The sequence below is a fragment of the Agelaius tricolor genome, unplaced genomic scaffold (assembly GCF_023055355.1).
Source record: "Agelaius tricolor isolate 1412-34295 unplaced genomic scaffold, bAgeTri1.0.p SCAF_33, whole genome shotgun sequence".
Lineage (NCBI taxonomy): Eukaryota > Metazoa > Chordata > Aves > Passeriformes > Icteridae > Agelaius > Agelaius tricolor.
The window spans coordinates 1008058-1034122 of NW_027269293.1; the positions used below are offsets into that span (position 1 = coordinate 1008058).

General features: G+C 50.7%; 2 protein-coding genes across 5 annotated transcripts; both read right to left on the reverse strand.

Annotated features, from left to right (window-relative positions):
- Positions 1–893: 893 nt before the first annotated feature.
- Positions 894–15010, reverse strand: TIMM44 (translocase of inner mitochondrial membrane 44). The gene is made up of 13 exons (XM_071451778.1): positions 14907–15010; positions 14024–14131; positions 13351–13521; positions 12817–12897; positions 12241–12390; positions 11758–11897; positions 11026–11111; positions 10291–10383; positions 9303–9427; positions 7664–7714; positions 6241–6330; positions 3612–3722; positions 894–2031 (listed from the first exon to the last, which is right to left on the reverse strand). The coding sequence occupies exons 1-13, from the start codon at positions 14928–14930 to the stop codon at positions 1912–1914; spliced, it is 1350 nt and encodes a 449-aa protein (XP_071307879.1). The 5' UTR covers positions 14931–15010; the 3' UTR covers positions 894–1911.
- A 638-nt stretch (positions 15011–15648) lies between these two features.
- On the reverse strand, positions 15649–25741 carry LOC139602231 (heterogeneous nuclear ribonucleoprotein M-like). 4 transcript variants are annotated; one of them, XM_071451880.1, is made up of 13 exons: positions 25606–25741; positions 25432–25525; positions 24133–24327; positions 23671–23824; positions 22723–22772; positions 22370–22430; positions 20337–20438; positions 19707–19751; positions 19219–19293; positions 18729–18827; positions 17128–17909; positions 16778–16829; positions 15649–16239 (listed from the first exon to the last, which is right to left on the reverse strand). In XM_071451880.1, the coding sequence occupies exons 2-13, from the start codon at positions 25507–25509 to the stop codon at positions 16076–16078; spliced, it is 1857 nt and encodes a 618-aa protein (XP_071307981.1). In that variant the 5' UTR covers positions 25510–25525; positions 25606–25741; the 3' UTR covers positions 15649–16075. The 4 variants fall into 4 exon arrangements, with proteins under 4 accessions (XP_071307981.1, XP_071307980.1, XP_071307984.1 ...); XM_071451879.1 differs by having other exon boundaries at positions 19204–19293; XM_071451883.1 differs by lacking the exon at positions 20337–20438.
- Between the last annotated feature and the right edge of the window lie 324 nt (positions 25742–26065).

The following is a 26065-nucleotide window of genomic DNA, read 5'->3' on the forward strand; positions in this document are numbered from 1 at the left end:
CCTGGGTCCATGGAACCCCCCAGAACCCCCCAGCCCTGTGCACCAGGGCTGGAAACGCCTCCAAGGCCACCAGCACCAACCCAGCACTGCCAGACCACCACTGGCCCTGTCCCCAAGTGCCACCACTGGCCCCGTCCCCAAGTGCCACCACTGGCCCTGTCCCCAAGTGCCACCACTGGCCCTGTCCCCAAGGCCAGCACTGGCCCCGTCCCCAAGTGCCAGCACTGGCCCTGTCCCCAAGAGCCAGCACTGGCCCTGTCCCCAAGGCCAGCACTGGCCCTGTCCCCAAGTGCCACCACTGGCCCCGTCCCCAAGTGCCACCACTGGCCCTCTCCCCAAGGCCAGCACTGGCCCTGTCCCCAAGAGCCAGCACTGGCCCCGTCCCCAAGTGCCACATCCCCATGGAGTTTAAATCCCTCCAGGGCTGGGGACTCCAGCTGTGCCCAGGGCAGCTGTGCCAGGGCTTTACAACCCTTTCCATGAAGGAATTTTCTCAATATCCAACCCAAACCCCCCTGGCACAGCTTGAGGCTGTTCCCTCTTGTCCTGGTGTCCCCTGGCTGTCCCCTCCTGTCAGGAGCTGTGCAGGTCCCCTCTGAGCCTCCTCTGCTCCAGGCTGAGCCCCTTCCCAGCTCCCTCAGCCTCCCCTGGGGCTCCAAACCCTTCCCTGGACTTGCTCCATCCCAGCCTGGAGCATTCCCTGGGCTGGCTGGGAGCCAAATGTGACCCCCAGCCTGCCCTGGGGGTGACCCAAACAGGGAATGTGGGATCCCCAAACCCTGGGGATGCTCCAAGGCCTTGGGCAGCCTCTGCTGCTGGAGCTGTCCCATCCCAGGGAAAAGGGCTCTGGAAGCTCCCAGGGATGTTGAAAGCTGCAGACATTCACAAAAGAGGAACTGGAATTATTCTCTTTAATCACTCTGGCAGGGCAGAGCCGTCCTGCCTCACCCCCAGCACCACAGCAATCCTTGGATTTCCTCTCCAAACCTTTTCCCAAGCTCCCTTTCCATGGGCAGGGGATGCCTCAGCCCTGGCTCAGCTCCCAAACCCCTCCAGAAGCCCAAACCCCACAATTTCTGCTCCCCCTCAGCCATTCCCCCTGCTCTTCCTCCCAGCAGAAAGAAGCTCAAGGAGAGAGTCCCAAACCCCACTGAATGCTGCCACTGGAATCTGAATTTGGGGAATTTTTTTTTCCATGATTTGGGATCTTCAAGCCCCGTTTTTTAGACTGGGGTGAAATGCTGCTGCTCCAGCAGCAAACTGGGGAAGTTTCTGCTCCTGGACCTGGGCTCTGTGCAGGGATGAGGAGCAGACAAGGCCAGGGAGGTGAACAAGGAGCACAGCTTTCCTCCTGGCAACGAGACACAGGATGGGACAGAAAAATCCAGCGTTGCCAAAGCTGCCCCTGCCCTTCCCCTCCTGTCCCACAAGGGATGCAGCTGTGGCTCTCTGTGACAAGAACCAACCACATTCCCCCTTCCAAGCTGTGGATAAACAAATCTCCCCCCTGGATATTCAGATCTCAGCCCCACCCCAGCACCAACCTGAGGATCCAACACCTCCATGTGCAAAGTCCTGGTTGTATTTGGTTTGGGAAAGTGCAAGACACGGCAGGGACACGAGGCTGGGGCCTGGCCAGGAGATTGGCAGCCAGGAGCCCCTCCAAGGCCCTTCCAGGGATCTCCAAGGGTGCCAGCAGGTGGGAATGACAGCTCTGGGGGTTCCCAGCTGCCCAGGAGCCTCTGAGGCACGAGGATGAAGCAGCAGCTGCTCGTCCCAGATGTCCCCGAGCAGGAATTCCCATTCCTCAGGGATTGGGAGCTCTCCCAAATCCCCCAGCTCCCTGTGGGGTTTCCAGGCTGGAGCAGCTTCCAGAGGGTGGGAAGGGCCCAGCCCTGAGCCCAGCCCTGCTCAGAGCACCTGCTCCGTGCTGGAGGAGGAAATGTCCAGCAGCCTCCAGGCCATGTAGGGGTTCAGCTCGTCCTGGTCCCGGCACAGGGCCCACACGTAGAGCATCCTCAGCACCTTGTCCTGGAGACAGAGCTGCTCTCAGGGGCAGGCCAGGCTGCCAGCAGGAACCTGCAGGCTCCTGCCAGCCCCACAACTCAAATCCTCCCAGCTCCTGCCAGCCCCACAACTCAAACTCAGCTCAAATCCTGCCAGCTCCTGCCAGCCCCACAACTCAAACTCAGCTCAAATCCTCCCAGCCCCGCAACTCAAACTCAGCTCAAATCCCCCCAGCTCCTGCCAGCCCCACAACTCAAACTCAGCTCAAATCCTCCCAGCCCCACAACTCAAACTCAGCTCAAATCCTTCCAACCCCACAACTCAAACTCAGCTCAAATCCTCCCAGCCCCACAACTCAAACTCAGCTCAAATCCTTCCAGCCCCGCAACTCAAACTCAGCTCAAATCCCCCCAGTTCCTCCCAGCCCCACAACTCAAACTCAGCTCAAATCCCCCCAGTTCCTTCCAGCCCCACAACTCAAATCCTCCCAGCTCCTTCCAGCCCCACAACTCAAACTCAAATCCTCCCAGCTCCTTCCAGCCCCAAAATTCAAACTCAACTCACATTCTTCCAGCCCCAAAACTCCAATCCTTCCAGCTCCTTCCAGCCCCACAACTCAAACTCAAATCCTCCCAGCTCCTTCCATCCCGAAAACTCACATCCTTCCAGCACCACAACTCAACTCAAATCTTTCCAGCTCCTTCCAGCCCCAAAACTCCAATCCTTCCAGCTCCTTCCACCCTCAAAACTCAAACTCAAATCTTTCCAGCTCCTTCCAACCCCAAAATTCAAACTCCAATCCTCCCAGCTCCTTCCACCCCCAGACTCTGGGGATTTGAGGTTCCCCTCTCCCCAAACCTCCCTGTGTTCAATATTCCAGCAGCCCCACCCAAGCCCAGGCTCCTGATTAAAGCCGAGCTTTGGGCTCCACTGGAGAATTTCAATTCCTCTCCCTGATTTATAGCAGCCCTGGAGGGATCTGACAGCAAACAGACTTTGATATCCTGTTCAATAATTATCCCATCAATATTTATCTCCCAGGAATGCAGGAGTTTAATGCAGGGAATCACTGGATCAGCTGTTTCTGCCCTGCTTGTGAATCAGCCCACATGGGCCCCAGCATTCAAATGAATCCCATTTCTCCAGCCTGGACCAAAGGCCAGGGTTGCAAAAGCCAATATTTGTTAAATGCCTATATTAATTACAAGGAAAATGAGCTGCCTGGAGAGAGAAATATAATAATAGTAATGGTAAATATAATATAATATAAATCATATAAGATACTATATTTATATATATTTATCAATAATAATAAAATTATTCTATTATATACAATAGAATAGAATAGAAATTCTAGATACTAGAGAATAATTATATATGGTATTTATTATATATTACCATATATTACATTATTATTATTATTATTATTATTATTATTATTATTATTATTATTATTATTATTATTATTATTATTATTATTATTATTATTATTATTATTATCATCCCTGACCCCAAACATATCTCAAACTCCAAACAAATCCCAAACCCCCAAACCTGTCCCAGACCCCAAACCTGTCCCAGACCCCAAACCTGTCCCCACTCACCGGGTCCCCTTCCACCACCTCTCCCAGGTGGTTCTTGATCACCATCACCACCTGGGCCTGGAAGGTGATGATCAGCACAGGCCCCTGCTCCATCATCTTCCCCATGGCCAGCTGTAGGGACAGAACCCCATGGACATCAGCCCAGAACCCCATGGACATCAGTCCATGGACATCACCCCATAACCCAATGAACACCACCCCAGAACCCCATGGACATCACCCCACAACTCCAAGGACATCACCTCACAATCCCACAGAGATCACCCCAAAACCCCATGGACATCACCTCACAAGCCCATGGACATTACCCCACAATCCCACAGAGATCATCCCATAACCCCATGGACATCACCCCACAGCCCCACAGACATCTGCCCACAGCCCCATGGACATCACCCCATAACCCCATGGACATCACCCCATGGACATCACCCCATAACCCCATGGACATCAGCCCACAACCCCATGGACATCACCCCACAATCCCACAGAGATCACCCCAAAACCCAGTGGACATCACCCCACAAGCCCATAGACATCACCCCATAACCCCATGGACATGACCCCACAACCCCACAGAGATCATCCCATAACCCAATGGACATCACCCCATGGACATCACCTCACAATCCCACAGAGATCACCCCACAACCCCATGGACATCACCCCATGCACATCACCCCATAACCCAATGGACACCACCCCACAACCCCACAGAGATCACCCCATAACCCCATGGACATCACCCCAAAACCCCACGGACATCATCCCATAACCCCATGGACATCACCCCATGGACATCACCCCACAACCCCACAGAGATCACCCCACAAGCCCATGGACATCATCCCATGGACATCACCCCACAACCCCATGGACATCACCCCATAACCCAATGGACACCACCCCATCACCCCATGGAGATCACCCCATCACCCCATAACCCATGACCCCACTCCTGCAGGCCCAGGGAGCAGCTCCCACACCCCCAGCTCCCCCTGGCTGCTCAATCAATTCCAGGATTCTGGGGTGATGGAAAAGCTGCTTCCGAAAAAAAAAAACAACCCCAAGTAAAACCTTGGGAACCCAAAGCTTTCCCCAAACTGTTGTGGATTTTTTCATTATTTTCCCAAGCCCATAAATCTGGGAAATGGGAACGAGCTCTGCTCCGTTAGCTCCAATCAGAAAGCAAAATCAAAGACACCCTGCTCTCCAAAAAAACGGAATTTTCTGAAGGAAATGTTTGGAACCAGAACATCCTGAGCTGGAAGGGACCCACAAGGATCAAACAGAGCCTTTTCTGCTGCTTTTAAATCCGTTTTTGCCAGGAAGTTGTTCTGAACCAGACAAAAACTGTACCAGAAACGCTTCAAGGTGGGAACCTTTTTGTTTGCCAGGATTTTTCCCCCCTCTATTCCCAGGCTGTTCCATTAAATATTTAAACACTTTATTCACTGGAATGTGAGAGGAGTGAAAATTCAGCTTTTTTTCCTTTTACATTCTCTTTCTGCCCATTCTCTTTGCATCCCTATTTCTGTGGGAATGCAGGATGCCATGGAATGCTCTGCTGCTCTTCAGCTCAGGGATTCCTGCCTGTGCTGCCCCAAAAGGAGCCACAGGGACTGAGGACAGCAGGATTTTCCTCTTTTGAAATGTTCCCAAACTTTCTGTTTCATCCCTAATAAAGGAAGCAGCGCCAGGACAGGGCTGGGCTGTGTCACAAAGGAATAAATTTATTTTTAGGGTGATTTTCCTGTTCCCTGAGGGAATCTCAACAGCTCTGCCACGTTCCCATGCCTGAGCCCAGGGAATGAGATCCCTGGAGCTGCCCCATCCCAATCCACCCAAATAAAAACCAAATTTCCACCCAAACCCAAGCCTAACTCAATTTCCAAGATATTTTAGATATCTTGGATACCTGGGATTTTCCCTTCCAGCACTGGGATTTCCCTTTCAGCACTGGGATTTCCCTTTCAGCAATAGGATTTTCCCTTCCAGCACTGGGATTTCTCTTCCACACTGGGATTTCCTTTCCAGCACTGGGATTTCCCTTCCAGCACTGGGATTTCCCTTCCAGCACTGGGATTTCTCTTCCACACTGGGATTTTCCCTTCCAGCACTGGGATTTCTCTTCCAGCACTGGGATTTTCCCTTCCAGCAATGGGATTTTCCCTTTCAGCAATGGGATTTTCCCTTCCAGCAATGGGATTTCTCTTCCACACTGGGATTTCCCTTCCAGCACTGGGATTTTCCCTTCCAGCACTGGGATTTCTCTTCCACACTGGGATTTCCCTTCCAGCAATGGGATTTTCCCTTCCAGCACTGGGATTTTCCCTTCCAGCACTGGGATTTCCCTTCCACACTGGGATTTCCCTTCCAGCACTGGGATTTCTCTTCCACACTGGGATTTTCCCTTTCATCAATGGGATTTCTCTTCCAGCACTGGGATTTCCCCTCTGGGAGCAGAAATCCCAAACCCCAGAGTTCAATCCCAGTATTCAGAGCAAAGAAGGTTGGACTGGATGATCCTGCAGGATTTTTTTTCCCAATCCTCCTGATCCTAAAAAGCCCCTCCTGAGCCCAGGACTTGGATTTTTCCCCCATAGGAAGAGCTGGGCAGGGAACTCACGTCGATGTTGTCGATGTCCAGGATCCTGGAGTGAAACTGGAGCCCCAGGGCCTTGGCCTGCTGGATGGGATGGGCCAGCTGGCTGTAGGTCTGAGGGATGAACAAACTTGGGTTGGGAATTGTTTGGGATTGTTCCGTCACCATCAAAGAAAACAAAAAATAAAGGGAATTTTCGCTTGGAGAGGAAAAAAAAAAAAACCCCACGAGAAAAAGTCACTTTTTTTTTTTGTAAATGTGCTGAAGGAAAGGGTTAAAGAACTGCAGGAAATGCTTTGGGATTCAGAAAAATCCCACTGAAAAATCCCAGTTTTACTGGGCAGGATGTGAGGACCTGAGAGCAGCTGAGGGACTCACAGCTGGAGTGAAGAGCAGGAACAGGGAAAAGCAGGGAAAAACTGGGAAATAATGGAAAAGCAGGGGGGAAACACAGGGGGAAAAAACAGGGGGAAAGCACGGAAAAACTGGGAAAATAAAGGAAAAGCAGGGGGGAAAAACAGGGGGGAAAGCAGGGAAAAACTGGGGAAAAACAGGGAAAAACTGGGGGAAAACAGGGAAAAACTGGGAAAATAAAGGAAAAGCAGGGGGGAAAAACAGGGAAAATAAAGGAAAAGCAGGGGGAAAAGCAGGGGAAAACTGGGAAAAACTGGGAAAAACAGGGGAAAAGCAGGAGGAAAACAGGGGGAAAAGCAGGGGGAAAAGCAGGGAAAAACTGGGAAAACTGGGAAAAGCAGGGGAAAAACTGGGGAAAAACTGGGGAAAAACTGAGAAAAACTGGGAAAAACTGGGAAAAACTGAGAAAAACTGGGAAAAGCAGGGAAAATGAAGGAGTTCAGTGACCAGTTCAGGAGCTCAGCACCCGTGGGATCCATTAAGAGGTTTTATCCCCCAGGTTCTCAGGGATCAGATTCCCATTTCCTCCCCTGGTTTATGTGACTGATTGCTCTGGACTTTGGAGCTTCATCTCCAATTCCAGCTGCCTTGGGAATGTTTGATTTTGGCTTCACAAAGTGCAGTGAAGCTGCTGCTTCCCTCCAGAGCAATCCAAGGTGTCATTCCCAAGGTTGCTGGAAGCAGGGAAGGTTCTTTGCTTTCAAACTGGATTATTGTTACATAGGAAAAAAATAAAAATAAAAAAAAGCTGATCAGGATTTATTAAATTGAAAAACTTGGCTCTCCCAGCCCTCTGGTGGTGGGTGGGGAACAGCACTTGGAGAAATTCAGCTCTTGAATTATCTTGGATTGAGAAGAGCAGAATTATTTTGGATTTTACAGCACGATAATTCTGGAGGGATGAGGACCCAAATAAAAGCCCAGCAACACTGTCAGGAATTCCAGGAACTCCCTGAATTCCAAGCCCTCCAAAGAATCCCATTTTCAAGGGAGAATCCCAGGTTTTGGGGAGGTTTTTGGGAGATTCACTCACGGCCTCATAGCACCAGTCCTTGAGGATGTCGAGCTCCCCCGAGATCAGAGCCTGAGGAGAAAACCAGAACATTTTAAAGAAAGAAACATTTTAAAGCTCCTCCTATATCAAAGGAAATCAAACAGAACATTTTAAAGCTCCTCCTATATCAAAGTGGGACCAATCAGCCCTTCCAGCCTTAAATCCCACACTTTGTGGGACTCTGGGGGGAAATTGGAGCTGCAAAAGGGGAAGAGCAAAAAGGATTTCTATAAAAACGCAGGAGCTGAGGCCAAGGGACATAAACCTTGGGATAATTAAACTCTCTTAAAGCTTCCAGCTGAACCTTCCCATTAAATCTTCCTGTTCAAGCTGCCAGGGAGCCAGCAGAGCTCCCAGTGCTCACAAATCCTGGGATCAAACAGGAGCAGAGCTGCAGTTTCCCACACTGCAGAATTCTGGGCACAGAAGGAACAGAACAATCCCCACGTTTGGCTGCTCAAGCCCCAGTTTTCCAGTCTCTCCTGAATCTCTCTGAACAATTCCTGCTCAATTCCAAATCCCAAATTCCCTCTGTCTTTCCTGCTGCAGTGACAGGGACCCACATCCATGTAGAGTCACATCCCCCATCACTGTGAGTCCCTAAAAACCTCAAATTCCAGACATTTCCATGACCACTGAACTGCTGGTCACAACCTGCTGCTCTTCCCAAACCCCAATCAGAACCCAGGAGCACATCCCAAATTCCTTCCCTTCTCCCTCTGCTATCACCATCTGCTCACCCACTTCCCTCTGATCCCACCTCATTTGCTGTTTTTCAGGCCAGAAAAATAATTATTTAAAATTTTTTAAATTTATATATCTATATTAAAATATACCTAAATTATATCTATCTGTAACTATATTACAAATTATAAATTATATATAAATTATATATATCTGTAACTATAACTCAATTACATATATTAAATATATAATATAGATTATTATGCATAATCAATAATATATCATAATATATAACAATATAAAATATAAATTATTAGATATAATTTTATATAATATATTGTTATATATTATGATATATTATTGTTCTATAATATATTATATTATTTATAAAATATTATATTATCAATAGATAAATACATTAATATATTCATATAATTTATAATTTTATAATGTTATATTTATGCTTATTTAATTTATTGAATTATATTTATTATATTTATATTAATTATATTTATAAATTTATAATATAAATAATACAAATTATATTTATATTAATTATATTTATAAATTATATTTATATTAATTTAATAAATTATAATTAATTATATAAATTATATAATTTATAATTTTATAATATGTTATATTTATGCATATTTAATTTAAAGGTTTATAATATATTATAATATATATTTATTTTATACATATATATCTATTTAATTTTTTATATATTTATATATTTATTATCCTATGGTTTCAACCTAAAAGCGGGATCTGATTCCTTTCCCAAGGTCTGTGCAAAGACCTTTCCTGTGCAAAGCTGGAGAAGCAAATCCTGAGCCAACTTTTGATTTTAGCAATGCAAAAGTAAAGAAAAAAACCCATTTTCCATGGGGTAATGAAGGGGGAAATGAAGGGAGCAGCGGCTGCTGGGCACCTCCAGGACGTTGGGGATGATGTCCCGCTCACACTGCTTCAGGAAACGATCCTTGTCAAAGGAGGGATCCACCCTCAGGATCTCTGTCAGCACCTCGGACATCTCGGTCTTGGAGAACAATCCCCCTGCAAAAACAGCCCAGTGGGTGCTGGCACTGCCACCAGCACCTGGACACAGGGACAGACAGAGGGAGGAAAAGGCACCTGGACACAGGGACATGGCTCTGGGGACACACAGAGGGAGGAAAAGGCACCTGGACACAGGGACACGGCTCTGGGGACACACAGAGGGAGGAAAAGGCATCTGGACACAGGGACACGGCTCTGGGGACAGACAGAGGGAGGAAAAGGCACCTGGACACAGGGACATGGCTCTGGGGACAGACAGAGGGAGGAAAAGGCACCTGGACACACGGACACGGCTCTGGGGACAGACAGAGGGAGGAAAAGGCACCTGGACACAGGGACACGGCTCTGGGGACAGACAGAGGGAGGAAAAGGCACCCTGGGAATGACTCCAGCCTTGAAGCTGAAGCTGAGGTTGATCCCAAGGTTTGTCCTCCCATCCCTCTCCCAGACAGTGACCCTGGGTGTCCCTGTCCCTGTCCCCATGAGCAGTCCCAGGGGGGTGTCCCTGTCCCAGTCCCCATGAACAGACCCAGAGGTGTCCCTGTCCCTGTCCCCATGAGCAGCTCAGGGAGGTGTCCCTGTCCCTGTACCCATGAGCAGCTCAGGGGTGTCCCTGGGGTGTCCCTGTACCCATGAACAGCTTAGGGGGGTGTCCCTGTCCCTGTACCCATAATCAGTCCCAGGGGGATGTCCCTGTCCCTGTCCCCATGAGCAGCTCAGGGCTGTCCCAGGGGTGTCCCTGTCCCCATGAGCAGCCCCAGGGGGGTGTCCCTGTCCCTGTACCCTATGAGCAGCTCAGGGGTGTCACTATGAGCAGCTCCAGGGCTGTCCCAGGGGTGTCCCTGTCCCTGTCCCTGTACCTATGAGGTCGGTGACGCGGTCGGTGACGGCGCGCGACGCTCGGATGAAGGCGTTGTCGCTCTCGTCGTACTTCATCTTCATCTCAAAGAACCCTGCAGGGAACAGAGAGCTCAGAGCCCTCCCAGCAGGGCCCAGCCTCTCCTCCATGCCTCTGTTCAGCACCAGGCACCACCTGGGAGTTTGGTTTGCTCCCCATTTTATTCCCCATTTTTCTCTCCATTTTGTTCCCCATTTTTCTCCCCATTTTCCTGCAATGTTCTGATCTCTCAGCAACTCCTCCTCTGCTAGCACTCAGATTTAGCCCCTCTGGGAATGGTATTTCTCCAATGCAATGAGCAGATTCAGGATCAGTCTCACTTTGAGTAGTGCTGTTTCCATCCCTGGAGGTGGCACTGGGGACCCTGGGGGTGACAAGGTGGGGATCAGGGACAGGTTGGACTCAAAAGGTCCTGGAGGGCTTTTCCAACCTAAATGCTGGAATTGTTTTCAGGACATTTGCACTAGAAACAGCCTCAGATGCTATCAAAGCTTTACATGACAGAAAGATCACAGGATTTTTTTTTGTTTCTTTTAAAGCTTTTCACCAATTTGGAAGTTGTGTGAAACTCCCTCAATTTTTCAGGGTTTTCCTTGGTTTAGGCTCCAAGCCCACAGAGAAAAGTGGGAATTTGGGATTTGCTGGGGCTGGAGGCCCAGATGGGAGCAGGGCTGGGAAGGGAACGTGCTCAACTCACTGTTGAAAACCACGTTGTTGTCCTTGAAATCTTTCCACTGCTGGTACCACTTGGAGTCTTTATGCAGCACCATGCCCATGGCTTCCCTAGAGAGGGCAGAAAACAGGGATAAAATGTGGATATTTGGGAAAAATTAACTTGTAACAAATACAGACAACACCCTGAGGAATATCCCTGCAGCAGTTGGCATCACTGAGGCTGAGACAGCACAGAAATGATGAGCTCAATTACAAGATAAATGATGGCTCCATCAATTATAAAATAAATTGCAGCCCCATAAATGATAGCCCCATAAATGATCCATCAGATAAATGAAACACCAGACAAATAAAAGCCTGGATAAATAAAACATTAGATAAACAAAACTCCAGATAAATAAAGCAGCAGACAAATAAAACTCAGCTCAGAGGAGCAAAGCAGCCCAAAAAAAAAAGAGCTCAGCCTCAGTCCTGCCAGCATCACCCAGCTGCAAGTTAAAACTGAACACAAAGCAATGCTCAGCTCAGGATTTCACCTCAGAACATCAAATTTCACCTTTAGAATTTGAAATTTCCAGTTTTGCCCCAGGAAGATCCGGGATCACCCACTCCTGCTGGGAACGTGCTGGAGACCCAGCTGCCCCCACCCCACAGCTCCTGGATTTTAATCCCTGACCTGTTTTTTTTTGGTTTTTTTTACCTTTTCCATCAAATCACACACAGGAACATCCCCCCCAGAGGATTCCCCACGTACTCATTGGCTTCAAACACTCTCTGCTCCTTGCTCCTCTCTCCGGAATATTCCGTGCGCTTCCGCAGCCGCTCCGGGCGCCTGTAGGGACCCGTCTGTCCCAGAACACTCTCATCTATTTCCTTCTTAACAGTTTCCACTCCCTGCAAGGAAAACAGCCCCATTTCAGCTCCCAGAAGCTGAAAATCCCCATCCTGTGATGCTCTGGGAGAGGCAAAAGGCGCTGGGTGGGGCAGGGACGGGGCAGCCACAGCTTGGCAATAAAACATTGGATATTTTCTGTGCTTCCTGCAAAAAGAGGGATTTGAGGAAGTCAAAATCCCTCTGGAGAGGGACATTTTCCAGCCCTGCACTCAGGGAGCTCAGCCCTGCCAGCAGAGGTAGGTGTGATTTCAGACCTGCAGGATTTCAGATTTCACCCCAAACCTCCCCAAAAAGGCCCTCCCGAGGTTCTGGGTGCCCCGGGAGCTCAGGGAGCAGCAGGACCTGGGAGATGGCTTTGAAGGCTGCAGTCCTGCCCAGCTTCTCCCCTCCCCTGGTCACAGACTCTGCAGATTGTTTGGCTGTTTTGGCAGCTTCCTCCACCCCCTCCTTGATCTTCCTGCCCAGGTCACTCTTGCTGACCTCGTCCAAACTCTGCAAAGGAAAATGGAAAAGGGAGAGGTCATTGCAGCTCCAGGCTCAGCCCCTGCCCCTCTCCAGCTTCTCCTGGAGCTCCTTTAGGCTCTGGGCTCTTCCTGGAGCCTTCTGCTCTCCAGGTGAGCACCCCCAGCTCTCCCCAGAGGGGCTCCAGCCCTGGGAGCAGCTCCAGGGCCTCCTCTGGATTCTCTCCATCCTTATTTTGGCTCCCAAGGTGCAGGTGGGGTCTCCCTCTTCTCCATGCCCCCAAATCCCAGAGGAATCCCTGGCTGGGTCTCCTCTGACCACACCCAATCCATTATTTTATGAATGCCTCTGGTTTTAAAAGCTCCAGAAGCAGCAGCACCTGCCCCCAGCAATGGCAATTCCAGCCCTCCAAAAACCCAACTTCAGCAGAGCTGCCCTGAAGAAAAATCCTTTCACCTCTTTAACCGTCCCTGTTATTTCTTCAAGTTTCTTTTTAATCACTTCTGAGGTCTTCACTGTTTCAGATTCAATGGTTTTCTGGGGGAAGAGAACATTAATCAAGAGACAGAAACTCCTCAAACCCAGCTTGGATGGAGCACAATCCATTAAGGCTGGAATTGAGGGCAGAAAAAGCAACATTTCAGGAGTTCACGGCCTGAGTCAGCAGCAGCTTTGCAAATGATGATGTTCAGAGCTCTCTGAACAATGCAAAAGAAACATCTGATGCTCAATTTAATGCCTCATTATTTGATCTGCTCAGAAATGCAGCCAAGCGTCTCTGCTGGAAAGACTTTCCAGGAGAATCACAAACCCCAAAACATTCCAACAAATAAACACTGGGAGGCACCCATTTAGCACTGAGTGCTCCCAGCCAAGCAGAACTCCTCCTGAACAGTTCAGCTCTGGATTTAATGTTCACCCAGAGCAGTAAAAGCTCAATAAACCAGGGAATAACCCAGGGAACAAAGCAGGGAAACCCCAACCACTCACATATTTCCTCCTGGCTTCCCGCAGAGCATCCGACTCCTCCAGCTTTTTTGCTTCATCTCGGAATTTTTTGATGCTTTCCTTCATCTCTTTGTTTTTGGCTAACTCCTGTTTGATGTTCTCCACAAAACCTGAGATGAATCCCTTCCTTCCTCCCGAGGAGGAGCATCTGGACTGGAGAAAACCATTCCATGTTGGAGAATCCCAAGGAATTCCAGCACACAGGACCCAAAAAAATCACAAGTTTTGGGCTTGAGGATCACTGGATCACTTTTAGAACGTGTGGAAAACATGGAGCTGCTTGGAAAAGCAGCAGCTGATCCTTCAAAGAGTACGTGTCCAGTGGATTTCATGGAATCTCAGGATAGTTGGGGTTGAAAGGACTTTAAATCCCACCCAGCTCCACGCCCTGCCATGGGCAGGGACACCTCCCACAACCCCAGGGTGCTCCAAGCCCTGTCCAACCTCAGCTGCCCCAAAAATTCCTTGAGCTCCATTTAAAAAAGTGGAGATTCCCAGCCTGGAAGTGGCCCCAAAAATTCCTTGAGTTCCATTTAAAACGTGGAAATTCCCAGCCTGGAACTGGCACTTCCCAGAGCCACATCCCCACCCAGCTCAGGACTCTGCTGGGAACACAGCCCAGGATGGAAATGGAATAAATTCAGGTGGGACCAACCTGAGGGGTGCCCAGGGCAGGGCTGCAGATCCTGAACAGGGCACTCCTGGGGAAGGCAGGGATGGGATAACGCCGGGAGAGCAGCCAGGGGCCGCTGAGGAGACATTTCTGCAAGGAAAACAGCACAGCAGGAGCTCAGGGGAGCACCCAGGAGCTCCCAGCACCCGGATCTGGGACAGCAGCCATGCACGAATCCACCTGGAGCTGAGACGTGAGAAGCACGAGGGGTTTTTTCTGGGAAAACTCCTCCCAACCCAGCCTTTCCCAGCTCTGGAGGGTCCCAGAACAAGCCCAGGACGGTTCTGCTGCCCTTGCCGAGGTCAAACCCGCAGATTCTGCTCTGGCAGGGGTCAGGGCTGAGCTCAGGGCAGAATCAGGGAAATCCACATGAAAACCTGAGCTCGCTCACGAGCAGCACCGGGGCAGGAGCCACGGACCGGGGGAGCGGCCGAGCCAAGGCACGAACGGAGCAGAGATCCCGGGGCTCCGGGCACACGGGGCTCATCCCAGCCCCTCCTGCTCAGGGAGCTCCGGGGGCAAAGCTGCCCCCATGGAGCCCCGGGAGAGCCCCGGGAGCGGCCCCGGGAGCGGCCCCGGGAGCCCGGAATGGTTGGGCTGGAGGAGCCTCGACCCCTCCAAACCCCGGGGTCACGGCCCCGCTGGAGGCTCCATCCCGCCGGGCCGGGCGGCAGCACCGTGCGCGGAACCGGGGCCCCTCCGGCCCGGGTGTCCCCACCGGGAGCGGCCGGCACCGGGGCCCTGCGGGCGGGGAGGCATCGGCGGCTCCGGGCCGGTCCCGCCGCGCCGCTCGCTGTCCCCGCCGGGCCGAGCAGGCCCCGGGGGCCCCGTCCCGCCCGCTCCCGGCCGGTGCCCCCGCGCTCACCCGGCACCCTCCGGCCGCCGCCATCGCCCCGCGCGCCCCGTGACCTCCGCGCGCCGCCGCCGCGCCGTGACGTCACTGCCGCGCGCCGCCCGCGACACGTGGCCGTGAACGGCGGGAGCGGGCGGGAGCCCCGGGGCTGTGAACGGCCCCACCGGGGCTGGCCCGGACCCGGCCCGGCCCCACCATGGCAGCTCCGGCCCCACCGGGGCTGTCCCCGACCCTCCCCGGCCCCACCGGGGCTCTCCCGGACCCGGCCCGGTCCCACCGGGGCCGACCCCGATCCTCCCCGGCCCCATTCGAGGCTGTCCCCGACTCTCCCCTGCCCTACCGGGACCCCCTCCATGCCCCACACCTGATCCATTTGTGTTTAAAGCGTTTCCTGCAGCAATAGGGGAATTCTACCCCCCCCTCGCACCTGCAGCAGGTGTTTGCCCCTTACCTGCCTCTGCCCCAAGAAAGAAGAACGAGGTTTTTAACCCCGTTTTCAGTTCAAACCTTTCCACTGGCACCAACACGACCCAGGGGAGATTATTTTTAAACCAACATTGCCACTAGAGAAAAACCTTGACCTGGGGGTGCCCATGGATTAGGTGGGACAGAGGAGAGGGAAGATCCTGCACCCTTGGACACATCTTAAAGAGATTCTGACAGAAATCAAGAGGAACACTGGATTGTTTTGGCAAAGTGGAGTTTACCTAGCTGAGCTGGCAGGGATTTTAAGCAGAGTAAAGGATGCTGCAACTGAAATACTGAACTGGCATTTATTATCAAAGTCAGACTGTTTACATCTGTCAGGTCAACGAAATGCCACAACTACAAAAAAAGATTGTGCACATGGCAGTTCCAATGCAAAAAACCAGTAAAACGGGGCTCCCTCGGTTAAAAAAAGGACTTAAAATTACTCCAGAAAGCAACCGGGTCAGGCTGAACAGCTTTACATCCAGTCAGAGGAGGAGGTGCGGGGCAGCGGCGCAGGGCAAAGGTGCAGCCCCGCAGAGGTGCAGCGCAGCCCTGCAGAGGTGTGGGGCAGCCCTGCAGTGGCGCGGTGGTGCAGCGATGCAGGGCAGAGGTGCGGCCCTGCAGCAATGCAGCCCTGCAGCGGTGCAGCCCTGCAGCTGCACAGCCCTGCAGCATTGCAGCCCTGCAGCATTGCAGCCCTGCAGCGGGGCCTAGGCGTTGCGGTCGATCCGCACGTCGATCTCACGGCCGCGCAGCTGCAGCCCGTTCATCATGCGGCACGCGCGCTCCGCCACCTCGGGCGACTCGAAGCGCACCACGCCGCAGCCCTTGGACTTGCCGTTCTCCATCTTGATGTCAGCATAGAGCACGTGGCCTGTGGGCACAGCAGGGTCAGCCATGCTGCATCCAGTCCCCCTTGCCCACCCCAAGGACTGCTCCCTGTCCTGGCTTTGGCACTCTCCATCCAATCCCAATTCCCTCAAGGACTGCTCCCCGTCCTGGCTTTGGCATCCTCCATCCACTCTCCATCCCATCCCAATTCCCTACCCAAAGGACTGCTCCCCATCTTGGCTTTGGCACTCTCCATCTAATCCCGAGTCCCTCAAGGACTGCTCCCCATCTTTGGCTTTGGCACTCTCCATCCAGTCCCCATTCTCCACCCCAAGGACTGCTCCCCACCTTGGCTTTGACACTCTCCATCCAGTCCCCATTCTCCACCCCAAGGATTGTTCCCTGTCCTGGCTTTGGCACTCTCCATCCAATCCCAATTCTCCACCTCCCCATCGTGGCTTTGGCACTCTCCATCCAGTCCCCGTTCCCCACACCAAGGACTGTTTCCCACCCTGCCTTTGGCACTCAGAGCTCTGGGAGGTTATTTATATTAACTCCTCAGAGTGAGGAAAATAACTCACCACATTCATTGAATTTATCTTTCAGCATTTTCCATGTAAAATCAAAAGGTAGCTGTGGGAAGAGAGAATTAAACCATTACTGATGCTCTATTGAATGACCTCCAGGCACCCCCAGCTCCCCAAAAACAGAATCTATCCCAGAACAGCCACTGCCATAAAACCATGGATCACGGTCAGCCAGGAGCTCTCCTGGTAAGGAAATGGCTCCAGCTGTCCCCAGAGAGTGGCAGCATCCAGTATCAGACATTGGGACATCAACACATCAGTGACAATGATTGCCAGGGGTGGGAAACAGGCAGGAGTGGGAGAAGGGGTCAGCACAAAAAGGAGAAGGAAGAAGGGGCACTCACATTTCTCACAAATATCTGACAGGCTTTCCGGGCCACGCCGGGCGCGGGGCCTCCGGCTCCTCCCAGGGACCCTGCAAAATTCCCTGCGAAGTTGCCCCGCTCCATGTCCATGGGCCGCTCGAAGTTGCTGCCCATGGGCAGCCCCATGCGCTCCATGCCTGCCCCCATGCCCTGCCCCATGGGCGGCCCCATCCTCTCCATGTTGGTGGCCCCGATGCGCTCCAGGCCCATCCTGTCCATGGGGGCGGCTCCCATCCTCTCTATCCCGATCCTGTCCATGGGCGGGCCCCCGATGCGCTCCAGCCCCGCGGGCATCCTCTCTATCACCTGCCCCATGCCCGTGCCCATGCCGGCGGGCACCATGCGCTCCAGGCCGATGCCCATCCTATCCATGCCCGCCCCCATGCGCTCCACGCCCGAGCCCATCCTGTCCATGGCGCCGCCCACGCGCTCGATGGCGGCGCCCATGCGCTCGATGCCGAAGCCGATGCCGGAGCCCATGCGCTCCATGCCCGGCCCCATGCGCTCCATGCCCGGCCCCATGCGCTCCAGGTTGGGCGCCAGGTGGTCGATGCCCAGCGGCGCCATGCGCTCCATGCCCGAGCCCATGCGCTCCACGTTGGAGCCCATGCGGTCCAGCACCAGCCCCATCCTGTCTATGTCCGAGCCCACCCGCTCCATGCCGTGCCCCATCCCGGCCGGGAGCCGCTCGATGCCCGAGCCCATGCGCTCGATGCCGGGGGCCATCCTCTCGATGCCGGGAATGCTGGCGTTGCCACCACCTGCAACACAGCACAGACAGCATCAGCAGGGCGGGCACACACAGACCTGAGGGCTCCTCGCTCTGCTGGCATCAACTCCCATCGCTCAGAGCTCCCCCAGGCCAGGGCTCTGCGCCTGCAGGGGGAGGCAAACTCGGAGGCTCAGCTCAGACCGCCCTGCGGAGCTGCCCCAGCCCTGGGACCCCAAAATAAGGACATGGAGCTGCTGGAGAGAACCCAGCCCTGGGACCCCAAAATAAGGACATGGAGCTGCTGGAGAGAGCCCAGAGGAGACCCCAGAGCTGCTCCCAGGGCTGGAGCCCCTCTGGAGCTCTGGGAGTGCTCACATGGAGAGGAAAAGGCTCCAGGGAGAGCTCAGAGCCCTGTCCAGGGCTTGAAGGTGCTCCAGGAGAGCTGGAGAGGGACTGGGGTCAAGGCATGGACGGATAGGACATAGGGAATGGTTGCCTTGATTCTGAAATGTTGTGATTTGGTCATTAAACCAAATTAAATCTGGAAGTTGATGGAGGAGCTCTGCCTGCTCAGAGATGTTTGGGTTCAGCTTTGCTCCAGAAATTCTGCAGTTTCATTACTGAGACTGTTCAGTATTTCCAGGGAACATGTTTGGAAGTTAAATGTGACACAGGCAGCAGAAGTAGGATTTTGTTTTCACTGACAAAAATTAACAACTTCCCTGCAGCACTTAAAAACCAGACAGCAAATTCCTACAGCAAATCTAAAATCTGCTTTTTTTTTTTTATCTGTAACACCCCCATAATTTTTGTGAGCATTTCAGGGATGAAAAACAGGCAGGAAATGGATTTCACACACTGCACTCACCTATTCCCCTCTCCAGGGTCTCTCCAAAACTCCGGGACATTCCCATCTCATTTCTTCCAAACTCCCTCTCAAATCCCCCTCCCATGGCTCGATCCATCTCTGCAAAGAGGAAGCGCAGAAGTTTGCAGGGGGTTTTATGGCCCCAAGAGAACATTTTACCAAAGGAATCATCTTGAAGATTCACAGCACAGCAAGGTTTTTATGATTTTGTCCTGATCATTCTGTCATGGCTTCAGGAGCCCAAAGCCCCAAGGAAAAGCAGGATTTACCCCAAACACACGAGAGGCTCTGGAGAGAGCCAGAATATTTCTGAATAAACCTTGCAAGGTCCCATCAATAAATCACTGGCTTTGTGCAGCTCAGAAACCACGAGGGACTTGGGGACACAACTGGAAAAAGCCCAAGTTATTCCCATAAAACTGAGAAGAGGTTTTTGGCAAGAGGGAGCCTTCCCAGGGAAGGCAGCAGGACACACCGAGGCCGCGCCTACCGCTCATCCTGCCCATGTTCATCCCGCCGGGGAAGCGGCCGATGTTCTCCATGCCACCAAAGGGACCTTCCATGCCTGAAAAACACATTTGGGGCTTCTTCAGCAGGGCATTCCACACTGCACAGCCAGCAGCTGCTGCCACACAACGTTCCCACACAACTCCCAAAAAAGGGTCAGGATTTGGGCACAGCGTTATAAAAACCATGGAATCACAGAGAGGTTTGGGTCGGGATATTGGGGATCCAGTTCCAAACCCCAGGGATGACACTTGCAGATCTCCTGAGCTAAGGAAGCACAGGCCATGTTTTATGGGATGGACCCACCCTCCCCACACACCTGCAGCAGTTTGGATACCCAAAAAGGAGCAAATTCTCGCTGAATTGGGGATGATTGCCCAGCACACCAATTCCTGCCACACACACACACAGCTCAGTCTGCAGGACTTGCACAAAGGCCAAGCTATGAACAGATCAAGAACCACAGCTTACCTCCCATTTTATTCATTCCAAAGCCCATGCCTTCCATTCCCATTCCTCAAAATAAAAGAGAAAGCTTTATATAGCAGGTGTCACCCAAGAAATTCCAGCCAAAGGCTGCAGAACTCAAACCACACAACACATCCATGGCTTGGGCTGAAGAGCTTACATGGGATAAGTCTGAGGAGATTTCAACATTCCTGCTCAGAAAATCAAGCAGCAAAGGGGAAAAACCCACTGGCATTTCGACATGGAAAGCTGAGTGTGTGCTACTTTTTAGGTGGCTCTTTGAAACTTGTGCTATTTCAAGAGATCCTCACCAAAGATTTGCAAGCCCACTAGAGGTGTTAAAAGTGAGAGATGGTTTGGAGTTTCATGGATCTTTGCAGTGTCTGCTGCTCATGCTCAAGAGTCAGAAAATGAGAGCTGTGTCTTGACCACAGTGAAAAAAATAAAAAATAAAAATGGAGCAGTTGGTTAAATTCAAGTTTCCATTATCAAGCTGAACAAAAAAAAAAAAAACTCATTTGGCTTTAACATTCCTAAGAAACTACCAACTTTTTGGGGAGGCAAACAAAGCTATCTACCTTCTACACAGCTCAAAGCTCTCATGAAACAAAAGCATAGGAGTAATCTTCTTACCTCCAGGTCCCATGTTGCCCATTCCCATGCCTTTGTTTAAATGATTTGCATCAATAGGTTGACCTCCAGGTCCTAATCCCATGCCAATACCACCAAGACCATCTGAAGGAAATATTCAGATATCAAAAAAGCCTTCTTTCCATAGTTTGACAAAACAGCAAGTTTTATTTCTTAAGTAATTGACTTTCATTCTCCAAAAAAAGCTTGCTGTGTCCCCCCTGTGGGGTGTGTACTGAAAGCAGGGAAGTGTGGAATAAATCAAGAGTAGATGTGTCTTGAAATAGGCTAAAAACTATCTCCAATTATTTGGTTTTATATTTAAATTTCCATCTTACTGCTGAGAAAACTTGGTTTGGAGCTGACTCCTGAAAAATAACTGGCTAGAACACTGCTTCATTTGGGCAAAGCCCTCATCTGAGGAGGGTGGAGTGGGCAATTTGGGAGAAGATCCCTAAAGCTGGGCACAGTTCTCAGGCCCCTTGCAGGGGAGAACTGAAGCACCCATGGGTCACTGACAGCCACCGATGGAATTGGAGCACACAGCCAGCCTCTCTCTGAGCAAACACAACAGGCACTCCCAGGCATGGAGCTCAACCTGCCTTAAGGATTCCCCAGCCCAAAGAAAGAAGAAAAAGTCCTTTTTTTTTTTTTTTTTGTTTTTTTTCCTGAAGCAGGAAGAAAGTTCTCTGCTTGGCACAAACACCAGCTCATGGCATCCTCTGCCTGCAGGATTCCCTCGTTTCCAGCTCAGCACTGAACACAGGAGTGTTGAATCTTGTTTTAAAACAGCACAAGGTCTCCCCCTTCCCCGCCCCAGTAAAGGCCAAAATCCAGGCTTCCAGAGGGATTTAGGGAGTTTCACACCAAGGTAATGCAACTGGAACCCAATGACCTTGTCCTGAAGAGAGGAACATCCTTACAGTGACACTGCTGCTGAGGAGGGCCTTGACAGGCACTGAGAGCTGCACTAGGGAGGGACTAATTAATGATCATTAATAATGGGCAATTTAGCAGCACAAAACGGGTCTGGTTGCCAGGAAGAAAACAGCATCTGTGTGAATTCAGAGAGAGAATCCCAGAATGCCAGACTGGTTTGGGTTGGAAGGGACCTTAAGGCTCATCCACTGCCAGCCCCTGCCCTTCCACAGCCCAGGCTGCTCAGGACAATTCAAATTCCACCAACAGCCCCAATTTAGCTGCATTTGAACCAACTCAGCCTCCAGCTCTTCCAGTCCCAACTCTTCTCTTCAGTGTTCCAGTATCTGATCCCAGCATGGCCGAGGTTGGGAGGGGCCTCTGGAGGGCCTCAGCTCAGCCCAGGTCACATCCACAGCTTTGGGTATTCCCAGGGATGGAGACTCCTCAGGAGCTCTGAGCAACCCAGTCACCCTCCCAGGAATGTTTCCTTACATCCACGTGGAGCCTGTGGATTTCCACTGCTGGTTTGGACTTGATCTTTTAGTTCATTCAAATTCCAAGTTGGAAGGAGCAGCTTGGGGCAGCCAATTATTCTGAATTTTCATCTCCTGGGTTTTGGTCGATGCTTTCTGCATCCCGCAGCTCCAAGAAGAGCCTGGTTCCCTCTTCTTTCCATATTTAATACATTGATAAGATCTCCTTTGGAAATGTGAAGGCCTGGAAGGCTCCCAGGTCCTGAATTCAGCCCTTCCAATTTAAGGGAGAACATTCCATTCCCAGAGCACCATCCCACAGAAGGAGGTGCTGATTCACTGTATTTCCATTAAATCCCACTATTAATGGAAGGCACTGGGATCTTGGAATTGCAATGGAGAGCTCTGGAAGCCTTGAGAAGGTGAATGTTTTAAGACAAGCTTCTGGCCATGAGCTGAAAGAAGTATCCAAAAAATCACTGAGCAGCTCTTCTTCACTATTCCCCTTTCTGAAATTATTCAGGAATTTGGATCCCAGTTTTCCAGTCTGAACCAGAGTTTTACTGGGGCTGGGACTGGTTCCCAGGTGCTGAACAGCCAAATAAAAAGCAGAAGATGTTGAATCATGCAGGGGACACTTACGAGGGAGTTGTTGGGGTCGCTCTGGAGGGAAGAAATCTCCCTTGGGGAAGGCTCGTTCATCCTAAAAGGAATTCAACACGTTAAAGCTGGCAAGGAAAGCAGGAAATTATCTCCTGATTCTTCAAACTTCGAATTAAAATACAGAAATTTCCAGTTAAAGCAGTCTTGACCGTAGTTTTGATTTGTCTTTTAGCAAAATAATCTGAATTAACCTTCCCTGATTGCATCAATCCAGTAGGCAACAGGCAAATCACACATTTCCCCCCTCTGGATTTTGATCTATCCTGGGAACCACAAACTCCCCCCAGAGCAGGAGGGCATTGCCAGGTCAGTGGGAATGGGGCTGTCCTCACCATTTTGACGTGCATGGGTCTGTCAAAGAGCAGCTGCCCATTGAACATGGCTGGGGGTTGTTAAGGATCATTGTTCACACCCTGAGGGCTCTGACAGGGAGCACAAAAACCCCTCAGAACATCTCATCTCCTCAGTTATCATTCACAGATTATCTCAAATCCTTCTGCCTTCTCCAAAACTAAAAAGCCTTGAAATCCAAATACACTGAACATTCCAAAAAAAGGCTTTTTGAAATTAGAAAAATTATAAAACCACATTTCTGGGTAAGATTAAGTTCACAAAGAGATACAAAACATAACTCTAAGCCAGCTCAAGTGTTTAAGTGTTTTCTCAGTCACTTTATCCATTGAAAACAGGGAGAAGTTCCAGAGCAACACCACATCCTGAAGTGTGCCATGCCAGCAAATCCTCTGCCCAAGTCTGGCTCACACAAGGTTTAATGGGTGCAGTGCAGAAGGGAATTCACACTTACACAGAACTTTGGGAAAGGAAAGAGGGAGTATTTTCTTCCTATCCATATCATAACCAGGAGCTGACAGAGTAATATTTGGAATTTTATTGCTGTTTGGTTTCTAGGTGGCAAATCATTGCTTGGCCAGTGAAAGGGAACAGGAAAACACCAGCTCCATGTGCCTTGGCACAGGGACCTTTTCCCTTTCCAGACTATTGCATTTTAATGCTAATTACAACCTAGAGACAGAAACTCATCTGAGATAGAAGTACATTTATCCACGTAGGAAAGGGAATTTCCTTTGCTGAAGATCCTGAGCAAACCGCAACAACTCCTTCAAGAAGGAAAAGCAAAAGAGCGACAAAACTCCATTTTCCATCCCCTACAACTTGACCTTCCCTGCCATGGCAACATCCCCCTTTGGAATACAACTCCCCCTGTGCCCTGCTGTGTCCCCAGGTTCCCTGGCCCATTCCCAGGCTGCTGCCAAGGATACAGATGGCCTGCACGGCCTCGATGGCCTGCTCGAAGGTGACGGTGCCGATGCCGCGGCTCTTGCCGTCCTTGTCCTCCAGGATGTCTGCCCTCACCACCACCCCAGCCATGCTGAACACCTCCTTCAGCTTCTTCCAGCCCACCTTGTAGTCCAGCTGGAAAACAGGGCAGCGTTGGAAATGCAAGAGAGAAAACAGCTTTAGTGGGCTCCTGTCCTTGCCTGCTGTTGGCATTGAAGCTGTCAGAGAGCTGAGATAAAATTCAATTAAAGTACACAGGTTTGTTCAAAAAATCCCAATTAACAGACACCGTGCTACACCTTAACTGAGAACCTCCTTTGCACAGAGAATCAACAGGACACAGAGGAGCTTTTCCTGGCATTGCCAAGGCTTTTCCTGCCTCAATTGGCCCCAGCTGAGAGGCTCCCATGCAGGACCTGCAGCAGGGGGTGCCCAGCACTCACGTTGGCCACGAAGACGGTGCTGCCGAGGCGGCCGGCCTGCAGGGCGTGGATGATCTCGTTGGGGATGTTGGGGTTGTTCAGGATGCTGGGGGGGATGTTGATCATGCCAGGGCCGCCAGGGCCGGGCCCGATGCCCATCCCTCCTGCTGCCATCACCTTCTGCATGGCCCTCCTGGCGTGCTCCCCGTCGGGGTCCTGGGGGACACAAACACAAACACTCAGATCAGATCCCCATCACCACTGTCAGTGCCAGGGCTCCAGCAGGCACACACAGGAGTTTCCCTTTATCCCAGGATATCTGCTCCCTAAGCATTCCCAGCCAACTGCCTCCCTTTCATTGTCAAATTATTTTATTTTAGCCAACACCCAGCACCCTTTTATCATTTAAATGATACCTTTATGTCACAGACGTATTTTATGAAAAATCTTTTCATTAGGATCTTTTCTCCTGAGAAGCTGGGAAGTTTCAGCTTCTCCATGTTTTGGAATGTGATTTGGAGAATTGTTTACCCAGCATGTGAAATTGTTTTTACTTGATGACCAGTGACAGCCACCCGAGTCAAGGCTGTGAGCAGTCACAAGATTTTATTCTCTATTCCTTTCTTGCCTTCTGATGAAATCCTTTCTTCTACCCTTTTAGTATAGTTTTAATATACCATTTTAATATAATATGTATCATAAAATAATAAATCAGCCTTCTGAAACATGGAGTCAAGATTGGCATCTCTTCCCTTGTCAGGGTTGCCTGCAAACACCTTTATTATTGGAGTTATTCCTCTCCAGGCATTTCCCTGGTTCTCAAGGTGTTTATCCATCATTAACACCAAGAGCAAACCTCTGTTACACCTGTTCCAAACCCTGATAAAGCCCCAGTGCCACTGGAGAGGGTTTGCAATGAACTCCCAGGGCTGGCTGTCAGTAGCAAAGCCATTAAAATGGAAACACATCTTTGAGGTATTCCAGGAAAAAGCTGATTCTATGGAATTGTTGGTGGAATCCATTCACTCTGATGCAGAATTCAAAGGGAAGCTTGTAAAGAACAAACATGGAGGTTTCTTTGTCAAATCATTAACAAAGGAACTGCAATTAAAGCCAAACTCCTGCTTTGTCCTCACATCAAATTTAGTCTTGATAATCACAAGTTCAGCAGTGGTTAAAACCATTAGAAAAAGGCTGACTGGGGTTTTTTATCCTATTCAAGTCCTGCTTTCTGTCCATGATCCTCTGAGTCAGCCCTAAACCCTTAACAAGAACTCCCCCTTCCCCTTCTCCCTCTGCCAGAACAGATCCCCTCCTTACTTCTTTCACTTTCAGGGGTCTCCCACCAAGACTGTGTTTGTTCAGAACTTCAGCAGCCTTCTTCATGCTCTCCTCCATCTTGAACTCAACCACCCTGTGGGGACACAACACAGCTCAGGTTTTGTTTGAAGAAGCCTCCCTGGATTTCTGGTAAAAATTTCAGAGTGAACTTACGCGCATCCCTGGCGAGGCGATTCCCCAGGGCAGTCACAGGGAGGAAGGAAGAGAGAAGAAATAAAGTCAGTGAAAGCCCAAATCACACACAACTATTTTATTATTAAAGCCAAATCACATCAGTTAAGCCCTACCAGCGAAAATAAATGTAACCTTACACAGGCAAGCCTCCAATAGTGGGAATTCCATAACTTCTCATGCCTTAACAGGATTAACCTGGGGTCTCTGAGCTTGTAACAAACACTAAATCCCGACTCTCCAAGAAATGCCACACGCTTCCTGTGACCTGCTCTTCCCTGGCATACAGCAAAACCCTCCACACTCTCACCCTACACATCCACATCCTTCAGGACACTCAGGAGTGCTCCTCTTGTCTTCCCTGACCCTGGGCTCAAGGCCCATGAAGGCACTGAACGATTACATTTAGGAATTTCCCTCTCTCTCTACTGGCCCAGGAAGT